Raw genomic sequence first — 19,209 nt, forward strand, 5'->3', positions numbered from 1 at the left:
ACTTTGCATAATAAATAAATAAATATTTAAACAAACAAACAAATCAAGAGTGGCCATTCTGGCCTGGAGAGACGGCTCATTGGTTAAGAGCACTTCCTGCTCTTGAAGACCCGGGTTCAGTGCCCAGCACCACATGGTGACTTACAACTGTCTATAATTCCAGTTCCAGGAGATTCAGTATCCTTTTCTGGCCCTCATGGGCACCAGGTATGCACGTGGTTTACAGACATGGATGCAGAAGATCCATACACCTTTAAAAAAAAAACACACACCCTAAAAAACACTTGGGTTAACCACTGGCTTTCATTGTTCCCTGTACACAGGAACACAATCTCAATATCTCTCTCTCTCTCTCTCTCTCACACACACACACACACACACACACACACACACACACCCCTCTCCTATAGAAATTGTCTCCAAGTGTGTGAAGCCTGGTCTTTGTTGTGAGTTCTTGGATAGTCAAGGATACCTAGGGGGACCCACAAAAGGGCTTGTATTTTGTTGTAAATCCTACTCACTCTCCCTCTCCCACTGAAGAGTGAACCTGGTAGTCTACATATTAACTAAACACAGGCTTCAACACTGAGCTACATTTGCAGACCCTTCACTTTTATTTTGTTTTTTGGCCCTGTGATAGTTATAGGTATCTAATTAACCTCAGTTTTATGTTTTCCCTTCTATTGGCTGGTATGTAAGATATCTTTTCTTTTTTCCTTTTTTTATTATTTTGATTTTTCAAGACAGGGTTTCTCTGTGTATCTGTGTAGCTGTCCTGGAACTGTGTAGCCCAGGCTGGCCTAGAACTCAGAGATTCACCTGCCTCTGCCTCACTCTGCTGGGATTAAAGGTTTGTGCCACCACCACTCGGTCTATGTAAGATTTCTTTATACTGTCAGTTGTAAGACAGGGTCTCTTGTAACTCTTCCTGTCCTGCATCTTGATACCTAGCTGTGTATGACCTTGAACTCCCGATCCTCTTACAGCGCCGGGATTATAGGTGCCTATCACTATGCCTGGTGCGCATTTGTCTGTGTTCATGTTCATGGTGGTAAGGAGACCACAAGTTGACATGGGGTGTTTTCGGTTTCCCACTTTTTGAGACGTGCTCTCACTGAACCTGCAAGGCACTATTTTGACTAGTCTGGCTGGCCAGTGAGCCCCCAAGGACCTTCCTGTCTCCCCACCCCTCCAGTTCCTGGCTTTGAGAGCATTCACAGCTAGGTCCTCATATTTGTATGACTGGCTTTTTTCCCCCACTCTGAGTCATCTAACTAGCTTCTAGTTAGCTAGCTTCCTACTCTCTTTCCTCTTCTGTGTATGTGGGTGCACAAAGCCCTGCACAGGCCCAAGGAGCCACATTATTTGATATTTTGTGCAGTGTCTCTGACTGAAACTGAGGCTTAACATTTATGGCTAGGTTGGCTGGTCAGCAAGCTCCTGAGATTTGCCTGTCTCTGTCTCTCAACTCTGGAATCATAGGTACAGGTACTAATTTCGAGCTTTTTTTGCGGGTGCTAGGAAGTTAAATTCAGGCTTTCTTGCTTTTACAACAAGCACTCTTACCCACTGGGCCGGCTATTTTTCCAGCCTTCTTAGACTGTTTTTAGAGAAGGATCTCTGCAGCAGCCCATTTGATGGTGGTCAACCTCAAACCCATGTGATCTTTTACCTCAGCCTTTTGAGTGCTAGGATTGTAGTCATAAACAACCACACCTGACTTTTATTTTGTATTTTTAATTTAATTTATGTTTGTGTGAGCTTGTCTGTCTGCACCATGTGCGTGCAAGTCCCCTAGGGGCCAGACAAGGGGTCAGATTCTCTGACCAGACTTACATGCAGTTGTGAATAGTCTGATGGGAGTGCTAGGAATTGATTTGAGTGTGGGTCCTCTGAAAGAGCAACAACTGCTCTTAACTATTGAATAATCTTTTCAGTCTCTGACTTTTTTTGTTTTTGTTTTTCAAGACAAGATTTTTCTGTAAACCTACCTGTGCTTTATAGACCAGGCTGGCTTCAAACTAGGAGATCTACCTGGCTCTGCCTCTGCCTCCCAAATGTTGGGAATAAAGTTATGTACCACCATGCCTAACTCAGTCTCTTTTTACTTTAAGACATTGTACTGATTTGCCGAGGCTGATGTCAAACTTGTAGTCTTCCTGTCTCTTAGTAGTACCTGGGATTAGAGGTGTGTATAATCAAACCCAGTGTCAATTATCTTTGATCCCCCCCCCCCCCCAGCTGGGGACCGAACTCAGGGCCTTGAGCTTGTATGCAAGTGCTCTACCACTGAGCTAAATCCCCAACCCCAAAGCAAGTTGTTTTTGTTTGTTTGTTTTGTTTTTTTGAGACAGGGTTTCTCTGTATAGTTTTTGGTGCCTGTCCTGGATCTCACTGTAGGCCAAGCTGGCCTCATACTCACAGAGATCCACCTGGCTCTGCCTCCCAAGTGCTGGGATTAAAGGCATGGGCCTCTTCCGCTATCTTTGAGCAATGAGAATAGCTGTAGTCTTGATGTTTTTTTTTTTGTTGTTTTTTTGGTTTTTCGAGACAGGGTTTCTCTGTAGCTTTGGAGGCTCTCCTGGTGCCCTCTTCTGGCCTATAGGAATACATGCAGGCAGAACACTGTGTACATAATAAATACAATAAATCTTAAAAAAGAAAGAAAGAGCACCAGCCACACATCCTACAGTGTCTTTGTGAAATCGAAGACCATTTAGCTGACAACATGCGTCTTTACCAAACACGCTGTCCTCCTCTGTTCTCGACGTTGCCCCTTCTGTTTTTTGTTTTTTTGTTTTTCGAGACAGGGTCTCTCTGGGTAGCTTTGCGCCTTTCCTGGAACTCACTTTGTAGCCCAGGCTGGCCTCGAACTCAGAGATCCGCCTGCCTCTGCCTCCCGAGTGCTGGGATTACAGGCGTGTGCCACCACCGCCTGGCGAGAATAGCTGTAGTCTGGCACTTGAGAGGTGGAGGCAGGAAGATTGCCGTGAGTTTGAGGCCTATCTGGGGGACATATGGAGACCCTGCCTCAAGAAACAAATAGCAACAAAATTTAAGAATAGATTTCTAAAACTGAGGAGTTTTGTTTTGTTTGGGTGGGGTTGATAAGGGTCTCGGCACAGACTGGCTTTGGCCATGAACTTCTGACCTTCCTGTGTCTACTCCTACCACAGGTACGTGGTCGTACCCAGTTTATGCAGTTGTGAGGGCTTCAACCATGCTTGGCCTGTGCTTTACTAGCTGAGCCTCAGTCCTAGTTCTTGAATCTGATCATGGAAATTAACTAACAGCAGGTCCTTTTAAATGCTGTAAAATCGAATTTATGACCCATTTTACTCTAGTTTTTAAATAATTTATTTAACTATTTAAGTGCATTGGTATGAAGGTGTGAGATCTTGTGGAACTGGAGTTGTGAGCTGCTGTGTGGATGCTGGGGATTGAGCCCAGGTCCTCTGGAAGGGCAGCCAGTGCTCTTAACTGGTGAGCCATCTCTCCCGCCCTTAACTCTAGGTTTTAACCAGTTCAGAATCAGCCTTTTTGTGTGTTTGTGTGTTCGTGTGTGTGTGTGTGTGTGTGTGTGTGTGTGTGTGTGTGTGTGTGTAATATGACAACCTCAGTTATTGTTCCTCTGAAGCTGTGTTACTTGTTTTGAAATGTATTTATGTATGTGAGAGTTTTTCTTTCATATATGTTATGTACAGGAGCTGAGAACCAAACTCAGATCCTCTGCAGAAGTTGGAAGTACTCCTTTTTCCCCACTGAGATGGGGTTTGTTTGCATAGCTCTGGGTGTCCTAGAGCTCACTCTGTAGACTAGGCTGCCCTTGAACTCACAGATACCCATCTGCCTCTGCCTCCCGAGGGCTGGGATTTAAAAAAAAGCAAAAAACAAAACCCAAAACCCACCATGCCTGGTTCCAGTAACTATTTTCAAAGGCAGGTTCTCTGCTGGCCTGGACTTACCACCAGGTAGGCCAGGCTGGCTGGCTGACCAGTGAGCCTCCCAGGGTTTCTCCTTTCTCTACTTTGTCAGCACTAGAATTGCATACTTGGCTTTTTAAAAGTGGGTTTCAAGGGATCAAACTCAGGTCTTTCCTTTTCCAACTGATTTGTCTCCGCAGCTCTGGGATCAATCTTTTATATTTCTTTCTATAGGGATCGTCCATTGTATCTTCATGTTCAGGGGCAGACACGGGAATTAGTAGACAGTAAGTATTTGGTTCATGTGTGACTTCTGTGTACAAAACCTGTAAATATCAAAACTATGATGACATCAGTGTACTGCCCTTGATAACTGTTCTTTAACTGCTGTTTATGAATTTCATCAGTGGTCTATGAGGGTTTATGGGAGCAGCATATTTGTGCAATCTGAAAATTGAATTGAGGTTTATATAATTGAACATTGGCCTGTGTTTATATGCTAGTCAATTCATTCTTTGGTCTGGTTAGTTTATTACTAACTGAGCTGCATTTCCAGCCCCCTTGTGTAGTATCTTACTGACTGTAATTTTCCCCTAGGAGCTGTAAACCGAATTAAAGAAATAATCACCAATGGAGTGGTGAAGGCTGCCACAGGGACAAGTCCGACTTTTAATGGCGCAACAGTCACTGTCTATCACCAGCCAGCTCCCATTGCTCAGCTGTCTCCTGCTATTACCCAGAAGCCTTCCTTCCAGTCCGGAGTAGGTTTGGGTTGTTAGTTCTGTAAATGTCTATACAGATAATACATAGTAAGAAAAACAATGCTGAAGTTCCACCCTGAGAATTACCTGCTTTTCTATTTTGTTTGTTTATGTGTATTTTTTGAGGCAGGGTCTTCTGTAGTTCTGGCTGTCTGGGTTTTGAAAGCATGTAAGCTAGGCTGTTGTTGGTATTCTAAAAGGTTATGGACTATCTAATGCCATCTAAATACATACATATCTTCAGAATGATAGGATTAAAGGGGGAGTGGTAGGTCAAAGGGTGAATGCTGTGTAGTGTAAAGGTGGTGTTTTAAGTTGCATTTCTAAGCTAAGCTGACAGTTGGAGGACCAAGAAGGCTGAGTCTGATGAAGCAAGACTTTGCTGATACACTCCTCCTAGACAAAGGGGTGGAGAGAGCAGCCCTTACCGGAGAGACCCACAGGGCGGACTGTCCTACCCAACATTCTCCTGTACTGTCTTTGCAATTTATTTTTTAATTTAACATCTATTGAAGAGAAGTGGGTATGCTTACTCAACACTGTATTCTGGTGTGTGTGTGTGTGTGTGTGTTTCATCTTGCTGACTAGAATAATTTACTTTGTAGGTGAGGGAGGTAGATAGGTACATGAACATGAAAGGTTTTAGGTTTTGTAGTTTTGTATTGCTAGTTTGGTCAAGCAGGGCTTTGAATATGCTAGGCAAATACTCTTCCCTTAAGTATATTTCTGTTACCATAAGTTCTCATCACACACCCCAGACTAGCTCAGTAACCTTGGCTTCTGTTGCTTCTGCCTCTCCCTAAGTGCTGGAACAGATGCCACCATGCTTGTTTTTTTTCAAATGCACTGCTGGGGTCAAGCCAAGGGCTTCGTGCATGCTGGGCTACCACCCTGCTAACTGATACATCCTCAGCCCCACAAATCTAATCTTTATTAAGATAGGGTCTTAGAGCCAGGTATAGTGGCACACACCTTTAATCCCAGCACTCAGGAGGCAGAGGCAAGTGGATCTACTGAGTAAATTCCAGGACAGCCAGGACTACACAGAGAATCCCGTTTTGGAAAACAAACAAACCAAAGATAGAGGGTCTTAGGAGTTCCTAGCTGTATTTGAACTCACTATGTAGCAAAGAATGACAAGAAACTTAGGATTCCCTTGCTTCCACCTCCACATCAGGAATTATTACCATGTGCTACCATGTCCTATTTATGTGGTGCTAGGCAAGCATTCTACCAATCAAGCTACATTCTTAGACACTAGAATCTCCTTGAAAGCTAGGCATATGGCCCAGGCCTTTTTCTAGTTAGTATGCTGTTGCTATGAGAAACATGCCCAAAAGCAACTTGAAGAAAGGGTAAATCTCAGCTTTCAGGTTATATTCCATCATGGATGGATGCCAAGAAAGCCAAGCAGGAGCTTGAAGTAGAAACCCGTGGAGGAATGCTGCTGACTGGCTTGCCTTCCTCGCTTGCTCAGCTACTTCCCTCCTTTCTTCCCTCCTTTCCCTTTATCTCCCTTGCTTTTTTTTTTTCTTTCCCCTGAGACAGGGTTTCTCTATATAACAACCCTGGCTGTCCTGGAACTCACTGTACACTAGGCTGGCCCCAAACTCACAGAGCTCCGCCTGGCTCTGCCTCTTGAGTGCTGGGATTAAAGGTGTGCGCCACCTCTAGCTGCTGTCCCTTCCTTTTGAGTTTAGTGGTCCTCTCCCCCTCACCCCCCAACTTCACTCCTCGGGTCTTAGTATGTAGCTCTGGCTGTCATGGAACTCTTGTGGACCAGGCTGGCCTCAAATTCGCAGAGATCACCTGCTTCTAGCTCCCTGAATGTTGGGATTAAAAGCATATGACATCACAATGGGTTCAGCTACCTTTTTTTGTTTTTTGTTTTTCGAGACAGGGTTTCTCTGTGTATCTTTGCGCCTTTCCTGGAACTCACTTGGTAGGCCAGGCTGGCCTCGAACTCACAGAGATCCACCTGACTCTGCCTCCCAAGTGCTGGGATTAGAGGTGTGAGACACTGGTGCCCGGCTTCAGCTATCTTTTTAACAGCGCAGTTCTACCTGCCTGCGGTTGGGTTTTCTGCATCAATTAACAGTCAAGAAGATGTCTCAAGAATGCCCATAAGCCAGTCTGGTAGAGGCAACTCTTAAATTGAGGTTCCCTCATATGTCAAGTTAACTGTTAGCAGCCACAAGTCTAACCTTGACCATCTTGGTGTAAACACACCGTTAACTTTCCTTAGGAGGCTGAGGCACAAGAGGGTTGAGATTATGAGGCCAGCCTAGGCTGCATAGAGAATTTCAGGACAATTGAGCTGTGGCTTCACCTTTTCTCCAAAAGGTAATCTTGGAGATTATGATAGAAATATTTGAGGATTCATGTAGAAGTGATCCTAAGTATATGCAGGATTATACTACTTTGTTTGTGTAATGGTTTTCTACAAGCTTATTTCATTATTGTTTCTCTATACTAATCAAAATATTCTATTCTCTTATAGATGCATTATGTTCAAGATAAATTATTTGTGGGACTAGAACATGCTGTACCCACCTTTAATGTTAAGGAGAAAGTGGAAGGTCCGGGCTGCTCCTATCTGCAACACATTCAGATTGAAACAGGTGCCAAGGTCTTCTTACGAGGCAAAGGTTCAGGCTGCATTGAGCCAGCATCGGGCCGAGAAGCATTCGAACCCATGTATATTTATATCAGGTATGGATAAGAGCAGAGAACTTACAAATCCTCCTCAATACAGGCTGGTCTACTTCATAAACAAGAGAAAATAGACTCTAATAATGTGAAATTCAGGTGTGGTGAAAGTCTGTAATCCTTGCACTCAGATGGTGAAGCAGGAGAATCAGGATTCCAAGGTCATCTTTGTGTATATGATGTCTTGTACCTCTTTATAACTAGTTAATAGAAATTATTAGAATTTATTATTAGAATTATTAGAACTGGGAAGATGGTTCCCCAGTTAGGAGCACTTGGTGTTCTCCCAGAGAATATGGGTTTTGCTCCTAGCACTCAGGTAGAATGGATTATATCCATCTGTAAATTGAGTTCCGGGAGATACACCTTCGGCACCTGTACATGAACATACCTACATTTTTTTCTTTTTTGTGTTTTGGAGACAGGGTTTCTCTGAGTAATAGCTCTGGCTATCCTGGAACTCACTCTGTAGCCCAGGCTGGCCTCAAAGTGAGACAGATCTGCTTACCTCTGCCTCCTGAGTGCTGAGATTAAAGGAATGCGCCACCACACCAGCATATACCTACATAGTATGTGTTAATGATGCATATGTATAATTTTAAGAATTTAGAATAGCTTGGGTTGGACAGATGGTTCAGCAGTTAAGAACACTTGCTGTTCTTTTAGAGGACATAGGTCTGATTCCTAGCACCTAAATGGTGCCTCACAACAGTCTGTGACTCAAGTCCCCCTTGGGCCACCACCCTCTTTTTGGCCTCCACAGGCAATTCACATATGTAGTACAAAGTTATACACAGACTAAACACTTATATGCATAAGTTAAAAATAAAGGAATCTGGGGCTGGAGAGATGGCTGTTCTTCCAGAGGTCCTGAGTTCAATTCCCAGCAGCCACATGATGATAACCATCTGTAATGAGATCTGGTGCCTTCTGGCCTGCAGCGATACATGCAAACAATACTGTATATATAATAAATAAATAAATAAATCTTTAAAATAAAATTACCGGAATCTATTTTTCAAAAAAATTTTAAAGGTTGAATTAGGCCAGGCGGTGGTGGCACACGCCTTTAATCCCAGCACTTGAGAGGCAGAGGCAGCAGATCTCCGTGAGTTCAAGGCCAGCCTGGGCTACCAAGTGAGTTCCAGGAAAGGCACAAAGCTACACAGAGAAACCCTGTCTCAAAACCAAAAAAAAAAAATTTAAAAAGTTGAATTAGAAGTGTTAGTTGTGGATTGGGTGGTGGTGGCACACACCTTCAATTCTAGCACTCTGGAGGTAGAAGTGGGCGGATCTGTCTGAGTTTGAGGCCAGCCTGGTCTACAGAGTGAGTTCTAGGATAGCCAGGGCTGTTAGCCAGAGACACTGTGTCTAGGAAAACAACAACAAAAAACAAAGAAGGGTCAGTTGTGACTTTAGCATTTAAGTCTTTGGTCTTTGGGTTCTATTATTCTGTGGCTGCAAAGACCTTGGTGGTGGTCCTGAGGTTTGAATCTAGGCCTTCTTAGGTGTCAGGCAAGCACTCTGCTATTTACTACCTCAGACTGTGCCTATAAGTGATTTACACCTCTTCTGATAGTACTGTGCTATTTGCTGGGGGTAGGGCTAAGGTGATATTTTTGAGACAAGGTCTCTCTGCATAGCCCTGACTGTCCTAGAATTCACTCTAAACCAGGGTGACCTGCCTCCAGAGTGCTGGGATTAAAGGTGTGTATCAGCACCACACCTGTCTTAAGCTGTTTTATTTTAATATTTGGACAGGATTTCATGTAGATTGTACTGATCTTGAATTTAGCATGTAGTCCAGGGTGACTGAATTTCTGATCTTCCTGTCTCTACCTTCCAAGTGCTTAGATTAGGAGTGACATCAGTTCTTCTCTTCTCCCTCTTCCCTTTTACTTTTTATGTTTAAATGTTCTGCCTGCTCGTGTGTATTTGTACTTTGTACATGGTGCAGGAGGATCCAGAAGACGATACTGAATTACCTGGAACTGGAGTTAAGGATGGTTGTGAGCTACTATGTAGGTTCTGGGAATCAAACCCAGGTCTTCTGGAAGAGCAGTGACTGCCCTTAACTGCTGAACCGTTTCTCTAGCCCCAACCCCCCATTGTCTCTTTATATCAAAAAGTACCATTATCCAAGAAGGGGTACTATAAAATATATGTGGCAATGGTATATTAGTTATAACTTAAAAGACTTACTTTGCTAAATATCTGTGGTGCTATATCCACTTAATACTAGCACTTGGGATGCAAACGCTGATTTACACAGTTCCAGGACTCTCAGAGCTATATAGTGAGACTCTGTTTCAAAATACCAAAACAAACCACATAAGGCCTTATGTTTGTATTCCTTTTAAATGGCTTCAGGGGGCTAGATTTGAGCTATAATGAATAACTAAAGTAAGTGTGTACAATAGCATAAAAAGAGAAAATATGACTGTTATTTTGTTCTTTTGATTTTGTGATTTTATTCTTTATTTGTAGTCATCCCAAACCTGAAGGCCTGGCTGCTGCCAAGAAGCTCTGTGAAAATCTCTTACAAACAGTAAGTTTGTGTGTATGGCTGGGGATTAAAATCAGGGTATTATGTATACAGTTGTGGACTCTAGCACTGACCTAAAACCATCTCCTCCTGGACATGATTTTTTTTTTTTTTTTTTTTTAATTAATTTTTAATTTTTATTTTCCGGAGCTGAGGATCGAACCCATGGCCTTATGCTTGCTAGGCAAGCGCTCTACCATTGAGCTAAATCCCCAACCCTTTTACTTTTTTTTTTTTTTTTTTTTTTTTTTTTTTTTTTTTTTTTTTTTTTTTTTAAGTTTTTTAGTTTTTAAAATTTTTAATCTGGACATGATCTTTAAAAAGTAAATTAAGATGTATTAAAGTTCCATTAAATTGTAATTAAGCTATGTTAAAATTTAACTGTAAGCCGGGCCTTGGTGGCACATGCCTTTAATCCCAGCACTCTGGAGGTAGAGGCAGACACATGTATCTCTGATGTGCTAGAAGTCTACATTACATATAGTGATGCTGACTGTAGTGGCTAATTTTATGTCAACTTCATGCAAGGTAGAGTCACTAGAAGGGAGGAAGCCTCAACTGAGAAAATGCCTCTATGAGATAGAACTGGAGAGCTGGGCGGTGGTGGCGCATGCCATTAGTCCCAGCACTTGGGAAGCAGAGGAAAGTGGATATCTGTGAGTTCGAGGCCAGCCTGGTCTGTAGAGCTCGAGTCCCAGGATAGGCTTCAAAGCTACATAGAGAAACCCAGTCTTGAAAAAAGAACAACAAAACACCAAAAAAGGGGGGCTGGGGAGAGAAAGATAGGACTGTAGGACATTTTCTTAATTAGTGATTGATGGGGGAAGGCCCAGGACATTGTGGATGGTGACATCCCTGGGCTGTTGAGTTTTGTGAGAAAGTATGCTGAGCAAACCATTAGGAGAAAATCAGTAAGCAGCATTCCCTCCATGGCCTCTGCATCAGCTCCTGCCTCCAAGTTTCTGCCTTGTTTGAGTTCTATCCTGACTTCCTTTGATAATAAAACAGTCAGTGATAATGCTAGTGTAAGGCAAATAAACCCTTTTGGTCATTGCATTTGATCAGAACAATGGAAACCCTAACTAAGACACTGACCATGGCAGTAATTTAACATGGAATGTTAGACTAGTGTCTTTGATTATACAAACTATTTATGTAGCAAATGAGCACAAAGGAAAGTATGATAACAATGATTTCACTAGTCTGTGACAGTTGAGAAAATGTATTTAAGTTAGCCAAGTGTTGGTACATGTTTCTAATTCCAGTACTTGGGAAATAGAGGCAGAATTGTGTGCTCAAGGACAATCTATTCTACATAGCAAGTTCCAAGCTATCCAGAGTTGCACAGTGAGACCCTGTCTAATATAATAAAATAAAACACAAACAAAACAAAATGCACTTGAAGAAACTGGTAGATGTTTTTACCAAATCATTTCAATAGGTTAGTTACGTAAATACTGAAATTCTTTCAGCCTCTCTTGCATTCCAAATAAACTTCTAGCGAAAACCTCTAGAGGCTTTGAGGTTAAGAACACTTAGGCTCTTGAAAAGGATGCAGGTTCCATGCACAACAACCACACGGCTGAAAAGCATTGTAAGCATAACATGGTGCACATACATGGGGACAAAACAACTCATACACATAAAAGAAATCTTAAATGCTTAACACACTGAAACTGATGGTTACTTAAAAAAACTATCAAACTTATGAAATGACTAAAAGTTTGCAATAAGGGGCTGGATAGATGGCTCAGAGGTTAAGAGCACTGACTGCTCTTCCAGAGGTCCTGAGTTCAATTCCACAACCACCTGTAATGAGATCTAAGGCCCTCTTCTGTATACATAATAAATAAATCTTTAAAAAAAAAGTTGGAAATAACTATACTCTGTTACATCAGAATTTTAGCTACACTGGTGTGCTCTAGGCATACATTCTAGATCTCTCACATTTATGACTAAAAGCTCTTTACAGCACTAAAGTACCAGATGTTTCAGTCACTCGACCTTTTACTGAACCTGTAATTTACCAGCTTGCCTGGACTAGCTGGCCAGTAACTTGTTCCCTGCCAGTGCTGGGGTCATACATCCCTGACTTACTTTTTAGTTTGAGTGCTCGGTTATCTGAAGTCTGTCCCCAGTGCTGGGGTCATACATCCCTGACTTACTTTTTAATTTGAGTGCTCGGTTATCTGAAGTCTGTCCCCAGTGCTGGGGTCATACATCCCTGACTTACTTTTTAGTTTGAGTGCTCGGTTATCTGAAGTCTGTCCCCAGTGCTGGCATAGCAAGGTTCTCACACAGAGTCCTCCGCCCCTAATTCTTTTTAGTTGATAAACAGATAACCTTAGGGCTCCTTTAGTAGCACCTGATGCGGGTGGGGGGGTGGTACATTGGTTGTGCAAATGCAAAGAACCAATTGGGAAAAAGGCTTAATACTTTTGCTGTTGTTTTGTTTTGTTTTTCGAGACAAGGTTTTTCTGTGTGTAGCTGTGGTTGTCTTGCAACTTACTATGTAGACCAGGCTGGCCTTGAACTCACAGGGATTCTTCTGCCTCTCCCTCCTGAGTGCTAGATTAAAGGTGTGTACTACCACACCTGACAATAAATGAATTCTTACCATTTAGGCTAATAACTTGGAATTTTCATAATTGCTCTAATACTGTGGGTGTTTCTGAATGATTTTGTGCCCTAGAATTGAATAGTTTGGGTATTTAGGATTGTGTTTTCCTGCTGATATATAGTACTTGGCTTAATAGTCCCCTTAATTCATATTCATATCAGAGCATGGGGGAAATACTTTAATTCATTATTGCTTTGGTTTTTGTATATAATCATACCCCTATAAATACGATATCACTTGGGACTGGCCTTTATTAACTTCCATTTTACCCCACTTTTGCAGGTTCATGCTGAATATTCTAGATTTGTGAATCAAATTAATACTGCTGTACCTTTACCAGGTGTGTATGGATTAAAGTGTTAAAATATTTTGGTAATGATATTTATGGTTAGGAGTGGTCCTTGAGGCTAGACTAGTGCCAGGACACTGTGGTGTTCCCTTTAACTTAGCGTAATTTAGAGAGCCGTCCATGCCTCCGTGTTTATCTTCCTGAGTGGTGGTTAATAATCGGGTAAAATGTTTGGTTTTGCTGCAGCTGATGAAACACTTTTTTTCTTCCCCCTCAGGCTATACACAACCCTCTGCTATAAGTAGTGCCCCTCCTCAGCCACCATATTATCCATCCAATGGCTGTCAGTCTGGTTACCCTGTTGTCCCCCCTCCTCAGCAGCCACTTCAGCCTCCCTATGGAGTGCCAAGCATAGTGCCACCAGCTGTTTCATTGGCACCCGGAGTCTTGCCAGCATTACCTACTGGAGTCCCACCTGTGCCAACACAATATCCGATAACACAAGTACAACCTCCAGCCAGCACTGGACAGGTAGGAGGCCAGCATGTGCAGTATGGTGTTGTCGAACTTAGGAAAAACTGGGGAAGCGCTTTTTAGAGGTCAGTCCTATTCTGTACTGTGCCCTGTTGTCTTTTGTGTCCCCACACTAGCTTACTGAGGACCTTGGGATGATACGTGTGTTCACCATCCTTAGTTTCCACGGTTTTAGTTAGCTTCCCAAGCCTTGCCCCCAAATAGCTGTTTCAAGTGGGGATCACACAATGACAAATGTCTTAGACTGTGGGGATGTACGGTCTGTCACAGGTACTCTTGCTGCTGTACAAGAGCTGTAGAAAATACCCATTGAGTGTGACTTTATTCTTTAATTAGATATGAGGGGCAGGTCAGAGTTAGTTCCCTGCTCTTAGCTTGGCAAAGAACACTTGGGAGGCGGAAGCAGGTGGATCTCTCCAAATTCCAGGCTAGCAAGGACTATATAGTGATACCATGTCTCCAAAAAAAAAAAAAAAACCAAATCCAGGTTTTGTGCTTAGGATTTCAGTTTTGGGAAGAAAGAGACAGGTCAATCCGGGGGCCCTTGGACAACTTAGCTTACTTGGGGAGTGTCTGGTCAGTAAGAGACCATGTGTCCAAATAAAACCAGGTAGAAGCTTGGGAGATAGCTCAGTGGTCAGTGCTTTTGGTTCTTGCAGAGAACCTACACACTGGGCTGCATACTACTACCTGTAATTCCAGTGCCAGGGGGTTTTCAACCTTTTCCTACCTTGAATGTGTGTGGCTTGATGGACAGGTTTGTCTGTGTGTGCAGGTGCCTGTGGAGGATATTTGAGGTCTCACTATGAAGTTCTGACTCGCTTTGTAGACCAGGCTGGCCTGGAACTCACAGAGGTCCGTCTGCCTCTGCCTCTGAGGGCTGGGATTAAAGGCGTGTGCCACCACCCACAGCTGTAGAGTACATAGCACTCTGGAATAGTTTCCCATCCAGAAGGCTGTGAATGATACATGGAGCCCTTTTGCTATTCTATGGAGCCAGGCTTCACCTGAATCTCCCCCAAATCCTAGGCAACCTTTCAGTCATTAGAACCTATTTATTCTTATTACAAATCCCTGGGCTCTCAGCCTGAATACTGTTTTTCAGTCAATAGAAACCAAAGCTTCGCTGGGCGGTTGTGGCGCATGCCCTTAAGCCCAGCACTTGAGAGGCAGAGGCAGGTGGATCTCTGTGAGTTCGAGGCCAGTCTGGTCTACAAAGCTAGTCCAGGACAGGCTTCAAAGATACACAGAGAAACCCTGTCTCGAAAAACAAAAAAAAAAAAGAAAAAGAAAAAGAAAAAGAAAAATAAGAAAGAAAGAAAAGAGAAAAAAGGAAAAAAAAAAAGAAACCAAAGCTTTGTTGTCACCTGGAAACTTTTCCCCAAAGTTTTGTGTTTAAATGTGTTACTTGTTGTAAACTATTAAAAGATAATGGAGACATGCAAGTTAATGATTAGTGACCTCACAAATGATTAAAATTTTCAATGTGCTCAGAACTATCTTTACAGTCATGCTAAGTACAAGTGTAATTCATTAGTGCAAGCTTTTATTAAAAAGTAACAAAAAACAGATGGTTTGTTTAAAATCAGGTATACTTACTTAATAGATCTCAAAATCCTCAGAATTATGCTTCATATAACATTTAAAATGTAATCATTGATACACAGCTTACTGTTGCTTTGTCAGTTTAACATCAGCATTAACAAAATAAGAAAATTTATCTTTATTACTAAAACTTTTAAAATTCTCATTCCTTTTTATTTGGGGGGGGGGGGCGTGTGTGAGACAAAGTTTCTCTGTGTAGCCTTGGCTGTCCTGGAACTCACTCTGTAGCCCAGGCTGGCCTCAAACTCACAGAGATCTGCCTGCCTCTGCCTCCCAGTGCTGGGGTGGAAGGCGTGCACCACTCCCCCCAAAGCCCCCCACCTTGGCAAAATTCATAGTCTTGTACAATATAAAAAATTTAATAATAAAAATGTGAACAGACTTAAGATGAATTTAAAAAAATAAATAAGTAGTAAATTAAAATCCAAAAGATTTGAAAATACTAAGAAATATTTAATAAATAATTAATGGCCTGAAAATGCAAACCTAATTACATGTTTCTCAAAATCCCTTGGAAGCCAAAGGGGGTTAAACCAAAAATGCATTCAATAGAAATTAGGTGATTTGAAAGTTTTTCTCCTAAAAATCATTTTTTTGATTACCTAATTAGCCTAAAGGTCTTTTTTTGTTTGTTTGTGTTTGTTTTTGTTTTTCGAGGCAGGGTTTCTCTGTAGTTTTGATGCCTGTCCTGGATCTAGCTTTGTAGACCAGGCTGGCCTCGAACTCACAGAGATCCACCTGCCTCTGCCTCCTGAGTGCTAGGATTACAGGCGTGTGCCGCCACCTCCGACGAAGCCCGGCCCAGCCTAAAAGTCTTTTATAGCAGACTGTCTACTAAATACTAAAAACTTAAGCCTTCCAACAAATTCTTCCTCTGTGAAACTGTTAGACTTCAATATTGTTCACATTTTTATTTCATTTGCAGCATCGGCTGGATATGTATTTTAATGCTTGTGTAGTAAAACTTTGTTGTTTTCTCCTTCAGGAGTTTCTGATTATTTCTCAGGTACTTCTAAATATCCTATCATCTAGTAAAAAAGTATTCTTGAGCTCAAAATTAAAATTGTCCTAGCTGGGCGAATTAACCATTGTTACTTTTTGTTTTTAAGTTTTTTTTTAATAATTTATTTTATTATTATGTGCATCGGTGTTTTGCCTGCATGTATGTCTGTGTGAGGGTGTTAGATCTTGGAGTTACAGACAGTTGTGAGCTGCCATGTGGATGCTGGAAATTGAACCTGGGTCCTCTGGAAGAGTAGTCAATGCTCTTAACTGCTAAGCCATCTCTCCAGCCCTTCTTTTTAGGTTTTATGCTTGCCCTTGGTCTGATAAATGATCGGACTCTGGCAAGGATGGTAATTAAAAGATGCCTACAAAAGCCTATCCTCTATTAAAGCCATTATTTTATACAATATAAATATTTTATTCTAAGCTTCTAATACATAATTAATAATGAGTAGGCATCAGTTTGACAGCAGGAACTACAGCTGTCTTTGTCTGGGACCTTCTCTGCTGTCAGGTATATGGAAATCTGTACTAAAATTCACTAAGGGCATGCATGATAAATATCTCCTCCTACCTAGTCAGCAACAGAGCACAGTTACAGGGTGACATGGGCTCTGGGGGCTCCAGAAAACTGCCATTATAGTATATATGGAATTATACATTTTCTTTCTAGGACCCATTACAACTAATGATAATGGTCCGATTTATACTAGCAAAGGTTTTAATAAGTTTTACAACTATAAAATGTTAGTTGCAGCTGGATGTGGTTGTGCATGCTTATGGTCCCAGTATCGGGGAAGTAGAGGCAGGAGAATCCCTATGAATTTGAGGCCAGACTGGTCTACAAAGCAAGTTCCAGGACAGCCAAGGCTGTTAACACAGAGAAACCCTGTCTCGAAAAACAAACAAAAAATTTATATCATGTTACTAAACAAATCTCTTATAATCCATAGGGTAAAACTATTAATGGCCACTATAAATAGTTAATTAAAAAAGAAAGACAGCTGGGCGGTGGTGGCACATGCCTTTGATCCCAGCACTCCAGAGGCAGAGGCAGGCGAAGCTTTGTGAGTTCAAGGCCAGCCTGGTTTACAAAGTGAGTTCCAGGAAAGGTGCAAAGCTACACAGAGAAACCCTGTCTGAAAAAACAAAACAAAACAACAACAACAACAAAAAAGATATATGGCTACACCCACCTATATCTCCACATACTATTCTATACTTTTAGTTTACATTAAAAATTTTTTCCCCTGTGGAGGGAAAAGGCCCATGTGCACACATAGATAAGCCCTGGAGAAGCCAGGAAAAGTTTATCATGCAGACTTGTCTCTTCAAAGGAAGATGTTTACCTGACTTCCTCCCAGAATGTTAGGAAAGGATGTAGTTTACCACCTGGCAGTCCTCTTCACCTCTATCCCCAGAATATCATTTTGTTTATCCTAGGATTTCACCCTTAAATATCAAGTATTTCTTCTCAGTACTTAATACCCTTCCTATGAGAGATATCAGCTGTATCTACTACAGCCAAAGTAACTTCTGTATTAACTTAGGGCCAGGCCAGTCATGGCCCACAGGCATTAACGTTTTTCCTCATTCTCCCTAGACCCTTATCTTGAGCATTGTTTCTGATTCAACAGTCCTCATGTTTATGGAAGAAGCCATATGTGCTTTGTAGCGCTTCAATGAAGACTAAGCTCTGTTGTACTCACGGGACTGAGTTAATTGTCATCAGGAAACTTTCTCAGAATCGTGCTGTGCTTAAATATGGCTAAAATATACCTGCTAACTAAGTGAAGCTGGACCGAGTTTTATTCTTACGTCACCCAGATTGTTTCTCTGCTGGCTGTGACGCTTTCAGGGGTTCCCCCCACAGTCCTCACATTCCACGTTCAAGGGTAATGTTGTTTGCTCCCCAACAGCATTTTTCCCTAAAGGAGACACATCTTAATGTATATGATAGATGGAAAGGTCTAGAGACTAATCAGTGGAAAGGCCCTGGTGTTCTTTTAACATTAGGGAGAAGTTAGACTTGTTTATTTCCAGAAAATGAATGAAGTCTCAGATGATTCCCACTTCAGTCCATCTGACCAGGGTAGTATCCCAGAGTCCCCTAGACAACTGAAGTGTACTAAGATAGATGAAAAACCCATCCAGAGGAATTGCCCCAAAAGAAAGAGTGGATGGCTTGTGGAGATATCAAGACTAATTTAGCAAGCTAAGACTTTGGGGAAATAGCAAGGATACAATACTTACTGACCCAAAAATGGTGTTGTTAGGTTTACTCACTGTATTGCATGTTAACGCTCAGCTTGCCAATGCAGAATCCATATGCCTTTTGTCAGGGGTTTCAGAACACTGTCCAAGAGTGGAGTCGTGTGAGGAGTCTTGTGACCTCAATTTCTTCAAAAACAGAATTTTTCTTGTATTATGCTTTCTTGCCCCTACCAGATCCAGCAGATAGGGGTGAGTTTATCTCAGATCATTCTTTACAACTTGCTATTGTTACTTATGTGTGATCTGCTCTTGTGGTGCACACTTTACTCATGAGACTCCTCTTAACCCTCAGAACTTGTCTAATGCTCTGAATAGAGCTAGCTGTTCATGAAATTTTAGTCCACTTGGTTTTTAGGATCCATTCTTCAGATCCCCTGCTTTCACAGTGGTAAACAAGTGGTGCCCAGAATAGGGACCTGGAGTCAGCTATGAGATAAAATAGTTGGGACCCTAAAAAATAGGTGAGAATAGCAAGGTAGAAACCAAGGAAGCCTTTTCCTTGTGTTGAGATTATGTATCATTTTTTTAAATGAAGGAGCAACACAAGTATTAACATCACTACTATTAGATTGCTTGCCAGTTGTTTATGATTATAACTCCTGGTTTCCAGAAGAAGGAACTTTAAATGAGGAAGTATGGAATAGGGTCCAAAAGATTATTGAAAAGGTTCAATTCTGGGTCAGTTGGGCATTAATTCTGACTTATCAAAATGCTTAGGAAAGGTAAGGAGGATATTAATTAAGAGAAAGAGATGGCTGATTTCTTGAACAACTATAAACTGGATGGTCAAACCTTAATATTGGTAAAAAGAGACAAATAAGATTTTCCCTGTTCAGGCAAAATAAAAAATAAAAACAAGGTGGCGCACACCTTTAATCCCAGCACTCAGGAGGCAGAGGCAGGCAGATCTTTGTGAGTTCGAGGCCAGCCTCATCTCCAAAGCG

At 41.9% G+C, this 19,209-nt stretch overlaps 1 protein-coding gene and 1 non-coding gene across 2 annotated transcripts in view; both read left to right on the forward strand.

Moving 5' to 3' along the window:
- The window catches only part of Khdc4 (KH domain containing 4, pre-mRNA splicing factor), a 33,295-nt gene that overhangs the window by 4,028 nt on the left and 10,058 nt on the right, over positions 1–19,209 (forward strand). Inside the window, exons 5-10 of the mRNA XM_036190119.1 lie at positions 4,158–4,210; positions 4,521–4,684; positions 7,185–7,396; positions 9,881–9,941; positions 12,841–12,898; positions 13,125–13,378. Of these exons, the coding sequence (XP_036046012.1) occupies positions 4,158–4,210; positions 4,521–4,684; positions 7,185–7,396; positions 9,881–9,941; positions 12,841–12,898; positions 13,125–13,378 (802 nt within the window). The remainder of the gene's footprint in view (positions 1–4,157; positions 4,211–4,520; positions 4,685–7,184; positions 7,397–9,880; positions 9,942–12,840; positions 12,899–13,124; positions 13,379–19,209) is intronic.
- On the forward strand, positions 5,024–5,151 carry LOC118586460. Its single transcript, XR_004945345.1, has one exon.

Source organism: Onychomys torridus, chromosome 6 (assembly GCF_903995425.1).
Source record: "Onychomys torridus chromosome 6, mOncTor1.1, whole genome shotgun sequence".
NCBI lineage: Eukaryota > Metazoa > Chordata > Mammalia > Rodentia > Cricetidae > Onychomys > Onychomys torridus.